This window comes from Rhinopithecus bieti, unplaced genomic scaffold (assembly GCF_001698545.2).
Source record: "Rhinopithecus bieti isolate Rb0 unplaced genomic scaffold, ASM169854v2 scaffold_759, whole genome shotgun sequence".
Lineage (NCBI taxonomy): Eukaryota > Metazoa > Chordata > Mammalia > Primates > Cercopithecidae > Rhinopithecus > Rhinopithecus bieti.
The window spans coordinates 1,948,879-1,955,860 of NW_016803631.1; the positions used below are offsets into that span (position 1 = coordinate 1,948,879).

The following is a 6,982-nucleotide window of genomic DNA, read 5'->3' on the forward strand; positions in this document are numbered from 1 at the left end:
AAAGAAAATATCTTGGGCCCCAACATTACTAAGGAAAACTCAAGCTGGAAACTGCTTAGGGCAAACCTGCCTCCCAATTTATTCAAAGTCACTCCTCTGCTCACTGAGATAGATGCATATCTGACTTACCTCCTTTGGAAAGGCTAATCAGAAACTCAAAAGAGTGTAACTATTTGTGTATCACCTGTCTGTGACCTGGAAGCTCCCTCCCTGCTTCCTGCCTTTAGTTCAAGTTGTCCTGCTTTTTCAGACTGAACCAATGTACTTCTTATCTACATTGATTGATGTGTCATGTCTCCCCAAATGTATGAAACCAACCTTTACCCTGACCACTGTTGGCACGTGTCACCAGGACTTCCTGAGGCTGTGTCATGGCACATCCTCAACTTTGGCAACATAAACTTTCTAAATTAACTGAGACTTGTCTCAGATTTTCTGGGTTCACAAAAGCAATTAAAATCGTGAGAGAAAGGATATGACATTTTGAGGATAGATCCAAGAAGTTTAGTATATTATATTGGGAGATCCAGATGGGGAAAAAGGCACATAGAAGGAAAGGCAACATAAGAAAGGAGGAAAATTTTTGGACCAAGAAATACTTGAATCTACAGATTGAATGGATTCACCAAGTTCCAGGCTTGACTGATAAATTCACACATACACACACCCTTAGCAATACCCTGGAAAGATTCTGGAACTCCAAGGAAAAAAAGTCTTTACAAACTTTTCCACTCAGAAAAAATAAATTGCCTTATTAATTGTAATGTAAACAGAATCAGACCTCTTGTGCATCAGCAGCAGCTGGAAGTTAGTGGAATATCCGCAGACTTCTGAAATGCATGGACTCCAACTCAAGAATTTCTTGACCAGCCAAAGAATCATTTAGTTGTCAGAGTGATAGGAAGAAATTATTTGTAGGTATGTAAGAAGTCAAAGACTAATGCCTACATTTTCCCACCTTAAGAAAATACTTAAGAAGTTACTCTAGCCAGATGATAGATTAACCATAAGAGAAACTACAAGATTATAAAGAAGGGAAGAAATGGTAGTGATACAGGAGCCGAAAAGAAATTGTTTAGGCAGTTAGTGAGGGTAAGAGAGTCCTCGGTGAGGCTTCACTTTTAATGAAAAACAGCCCCAAAACCATTTCTTTTCTAACAAACAGCAGCCAGTAAAATCAAGCTGCAGACATAGATAAGCAAGCTGGAAGCTTGCACAGGTGAATGACAGCAGCTGTGTCAATAGGAAAAGGCAACCTGGGGGCCAGGCATGTTCAACATGGAAGCTCCATCTTCCATTTTCTTTGTCACCACATGTGCAGTAAAGAAACAGGGAACATGGTGCCAGCCAGGTAGAAAACTCATTTGCATAATAAAAGATTAGGGTGCAGTGGCCAGCCTCTTCGGATGCTATGCAAATGGCACACTGGTCCAACCAATTCTCTGCACCCTATGTAAATCAGACACCACCTTCTCAAGCCCATCTGTAAAACCAGCCGCATCTTGCCAGGTACCAGGAGATCCGTTTGGAACTCCCTCCCCCTGCACAAGGGAGCTTTTCTCTTTTGCCTATTAAACTTTCACTCTTAAACTCACTCCTTGTTAGTCTGTTTCCTTGATTTCCTTGGTGTGAGGCAATGAACCTGGGGTATTACCCCAGACAAACAACATGCTTCGGTAGTGAGCAACAAAATGTAGAACAAATAAGTCAATATAAAGACATATATAGATGAAATATGTCTAGATAATCACAGACTGAGAATGTATAAGTGCAGATATGAAACAACATAATAGCTAAATATATGAAGCAAAACCTGTAAGAAATACAAGAAGAATTTGATTAAATAAAATTATATTGGAAAACTTAATTTTTTTTTCAGAATTGGATAAATTTGGTATATAGCAAATGTGGGAATGGCATAGGAATTAAATAATACAATTAATAAATGATGTGGTATCTATGTGTAAGATCTAACATCCCTTGAACAACAAGAAAACATGTTTTCGTACTGATACAATATTCACAAAAGTCAGTCATATTTGACCAAGAAGAAAACCTTAACAGACTCTAAAAACCACATTCCTTGATTTCAAGCCAACAGATTGAAAACAAATAATGTAAAGATAGCAAGAAACCATACACAGAAAAAAAATGTTTTAAGTTATAAAATGTCTATAAAGCAACGAAAAGAGAACACTTTTACCAAAATCCAAATGACACTGTGGAAATTACTCAGAAAAAAATGTGTACCTTAATGTTTTCATAAAATAATATAAAAATAATGTTAGATTTCATTTCAAGAAATTAAAAAAAAAGAGCAACAAAGTCAATTTTTAAAAATTAGAAAGACGGCCGGGCACAGTGGCTCATGCCTGTAATCCCAGCACTTTGAGAGGCCAAGGTGGGCAGATCACGAGGTCAAGAGTTTGAGGCCACCCTGGCCAACATGGTGAAACCCCATCTCTACTAAAAAAAAATACAAAAATTAGCTGGGCATAGTGGCGGGCGCCTGTAGTCCCAGCTACTCTGGAGGCTGAGGCAGAAGAATCACTTGAACTTGGGAGGCGCAGGTTGCAGTGAGCCGAGATCGCGCCACTGCACTCCAGCCTGGGCGACAGTGAGACTCTGTCTCAAAAAAAAAATAAAAATAAAAATAAAATTAGAAAGAGGATTTGTAAAGACAAAAGCTAAAATTAATTTAATAGAAAACAGTAGAATGGACAAATAAATACAAAATCCTTTGCAAAAGATGAAAAAGATCTATTCTGATTAAGAAAAAAGACTGAGCAAAAGGAATAAAATTAAGAATTCTGTAGAAAACTACAAATGAGGAGAAATTAAAATTGTAATAAGAGAAACCCATGGCAACAAACTGGAATCCTAAAGAAAATAGCTGATTTCCTAGTAAAGATACAAATTACCAAAATTGACTCTGAAATAAGGATGGTATAAATAGATCAATTAGCACAGAAAAGTTTGGAATTGTCCTTAAAAGTCTTGCATTGGGAAAGATCCCACGATTACATGGGTTCACAGCTGAGTGTTAGTTGACTTTTTACTGAATTCTTTTTTTCTTGGTTTTTAAAAGGCTTTACTGGGGAAACGAACAGAGGTGAAGACCGTCCTTGGAGGCCTCAGGACGCCATCCCCCATGTTGCTGGGCAGTCGAAGTCCCCCGGGGCCCCTGCTCAGAAGCGTGTCACCAGTCTCTTAGAGGGCCTAGTCTGTGACTCCTGAAGGGGCCCATCCAGGGTAGCCACTACCCCCCATTCCTTGCTGCTGCTGCTGCTGCTCCTGCTCCAGGTTCCACTGCAGGACCTGTGCTAGTTGGCAATGACTTGCAGTATGCCGTTGAGGAAGTTGCCCTGGGGGATGAGGCCGATGAAGATTTTCTTCTCAGAGGAGTACAGGAGCATGAGCACACGGATCTCGCACCACGCTTTGTAGGAAAAGCGCACTCAGCCGGCGAAGCCATTGTCCATGATCCGACACAGGCTTTTCAGCGTCTCCAGGTCCTTGGTGAAGTGGAACTGCACCAGGCGCTAGTTCTGCAACAGCAGCATCAGGGTGGTCAGCAGCTGCTGCGGAATGAGCTGCATGTACATCTTCCTCGGCCACTGCTAGGTCCTCAGGATTCGGCCACTGCTAGGTCCTCAGGATCTCCCCTGGTTTACGTAGACGTGGGACGGCAGCCACCTCTTGGACCGACTGTTGGTTTCAGGCCTGGGTTCCTGCCACTCCATGACGCCGGTCCACGCCAGAACTTCTTGTTGACGGTCTGGACTGGGCCTTAGTTGACACCACCAGATCCCACTGCCTGCTTGCGGGTAGTGATGACCTGCCGGATGGCGCTGACGAAGCCGCTCTGGTCGTAGGGGATGAAGCCCATGAAGATCTTCGTCCTGGAAGAGTTCGGGAACATGAGCACGCACATCTCGTAGGGGGAGATGTGGGGAAACGGCATGCAGCCCGCGAAGCCTTTGCTCATGATGCGGCAGAGCCTGTTGAGCAAGCTGCAGCCTCTGTTGGTGAAGTGGAACTGTGCCAGCTGGGAGTTGCGAACAGGGATCTCAGCGTGGCCATCAGCTGCTGCGGGATCAGCTGCATGATCAGCTTCAGCTACCACTGGTTGGTCTCCAGGTTCTCGCCTTGGTTCACGTAGGCTTGGCAGAGCAGGGCGCGCTTCAACTTTACAGTGGAGTCGTAGTAGAGTCTGCGCTTCTCCTGTCACACGAGGACGCCGCTCCAGGCCAACAGCTTGTTGCTGAGCCGGTGCTCGCTCAAGGTCAGACCCCCGAGGGTGAGCCCAGGTGAGGAGGGACCGATGGGACCCAGCGCCCCGAAGACCCGAGCACCTTTCATGGGAGGGGCCGAGCAGGCCCGGAGCTGCAGAGGCTGCGGGCTTCGGGGGCTGTCGGGCCAGGAGCGCTAGCGGACAGCGCGCACTGCGAGGGGCCGCGCGGGGCGGCCGTGACCCCCTAGGGGGCCCTTGGCTCCGGAGCGGTACGGGGCCTGGCGCGGACTGACCATGGCCGGGGTGGGCGCGGGCCGAGCGGGCGGGGAGCTGCCGCGGGCCACACAGGGAGTTGCGGGCTCCATCGACTGAGGGGCGCGGGCTCGCGGCTTCAGGGGAGACGGGCTGAGCTGTACCAAGCGCGGGAGACGCGCCGCCGGAGAGGGGTAGCCGCGACACAACCACTGCAACTTTTACTGAATTATAATGTTATTTTAAATGGTCAAGGCCTAGAAAAAAAAAAAAAAAGGGACTTTCCTCGATTCATTTCGTAGTTTAATATTAATATAGTTAACATAGTTCATCTAATCTGCCAATGATTATAAAATTCACATTATGTACCATTACACTTCTTAGCACTTAGAATATTTATTTTAAGTTTACCGAAAGCACTGCTTTGGGCTTTTTTTGAGACAGAGTCTCGCTCTGTCGCCCAGACTGGAGTGCAGTGGCGCAATCTCGGCTCACTGCAAGCTCCGCCTCCCGGGTTCACGCCATTCTCCTGTCTCAGCCTCCTGAGTAGCTGGGACTACAGGCGCCCGCCACCTCGCCCGGCTAATTTTTTGTATTTTTAGTGGATACTGGATGTCACTGTGTTAGACAGGAGATTTCACTGTGTTAGACAGGATGGTCTCCATCTCCTGACCTCATGATCCGCCCGCCTGGGAGTACAGGCGTAAGCCACCGCGCCCGGCCTGCTTTGGGCTTATTTTAAGAGATTTTTGAACATCTATCATTCCTCAGCATTTTTTATTTTTTTGTTTTTTTTTGAGACAGAGTCGCACTCCCGTCATCCAGGCTGGAGTGCAGTGGCATGTTCTCGGCTTACTGCAACCTCTGCCTCCCGGTTCAAGCAATTCTCTTGCCTCAGCTGGGATTACAGGAATGTGCTACCACGTCTGGCTAATTTTTTTTTTTTTTTTTTTTTGTATCTCAAGCAGAGACGGGGTTTCATCATGTTGGCCAGGCTGGTCTCGAACTCCTGGCCTCGGGTGATGCGCCCGCCTCGGCCTCCCAAAGTGCTGGGATTACAGGCGTGAGCCACCACGCCCGGCCTCATTCTTCTGCATTTATAAAAAAGGAAATAGCTTCATGCTCAGGGTTTTGTTCTTTTGGATCACTTTTCAAGTCAAAGGTGCTGATGTCAGCGTTTCTCTATGTAATACTGTCCTCTGTACCAAAAAGCATGAGTAATATGACCTTTTCCAAAAGAAGCGTCCATTATTGTCTCTGTGATTTTTTCCAAACTTCTGACATTCCGTTGGCAAGTTTTGATGCCGTAGCTTTCTTGTTATTGCCAGCAGGTGTCAATGGAAGGTTCAAGGCAATTTCACACAGGCACAGGTACAGGCACCGGTGATGATAACTGTCATGACGGCCCTGGCCAACGGCAATCATCCAGCTTATCCTGATTTCAGAGATGTTAAAATGTGAAAAAAAAATATGCATCATGGAATCAGTGAAATATAGTAGTACACTACCAGAAAATTATAGATTAACCTCACACATAGAATACAGGCACAATCATCCTAGATAAGATATTAGCAACTGGAACCCTGCAATGTGTCTAAAGAATAATAACCAAATACCCAGACCTTGGTATTTGAGAAGCAGTTGGGCAGTTAACAGGAAGAGAAATTGAGTGAAGGTAATGAAGCCATGCCTAGAACATTGCTGGTGGTGTCACCTTTTATTTTTTATTTTATTTTTTAGAAAACACGATTTGCCTGGAGACCCGAGTTACAATCCTGGCTTAGTCACGTACCATCCATGTGACTTGGACCAGTACAAGTCATTCCTTGGTCCTGTGTCTTCAAGTAAAAGGCGAGCCTCCCCAAGGTTCTTTTCAGCTCTGATATTCAAGGAGTCCATGAGTCTAGGACAGTTTCTCAACTACCAAGAGGAATCCATCTCAGGTTTTATATAGGATCTGTACAAGTCAAACCTTGGTTACTCAGGTAGAAAACTGGTCACACTGCCCAATAAATCCTCCTGCTCTCTAATTTCACACAGTGCAGAGTCTAATCAACAGCTTGAATAGAAATAAAACATTACCAGGTTCCCCTCCCCAACCTATTTCAGACAGATATGCATGTCCTGGCTCCTTTCTGAACCCAAGGCTAGGTAGGCCTCCTACGCAAATCACCTTCAGGGAGTCAACAGGCAGCGCCTTGAGCCTGTTTCTACTGCCACCCTGCAGCTTCTCACGCACTCAGACACTCTCTTCCCGTGACTTCTTGATTCCCCTCTTGATATTTCTTTTATTTAAAATAAATTTACATATATTTGTTTACTAAAAAATTAAATGGAAAAATATACATAACCTCAAATTTACCATTTTAACCATTTTTAAGTGTCCAGTTCAGTGGCATTAAGCACATTCACATTGGTGTGCAACCTATTTACTTTTTCCATTAAAAAATTATATGCCCTTAGTAACAAATGCAAATATTTTCTAAAGGTATCAAA

The 6,982-nt window shown here is 44.8% G+C and overlaps 1 protein-coding gene across 1 annotated transcript; it reads right to left on the reverse strand.

The window, feature by feature from the left end:
* Window positions 1–3,076: 3,076 nt before the first annotated feature.
* On the reverse strand, window positions 3,077–4,530 carry PTOV1 (PTOV1 extended AT-hook containing adaptor protein). The gene is given in 4 exon segments (XM_017891362.1): window positions 3,077–3,326; window positions 3,329–3,760; window positions 3,763–4,059; window positions 4,062–4,530. Coding segments are annotated over 4 exon segments (1,305 nt in total). The 3' UTR covers window positions 3,077–3,219.
* Window positions 4,531–6,982: the final 2,452 nt, after the last annotated feature.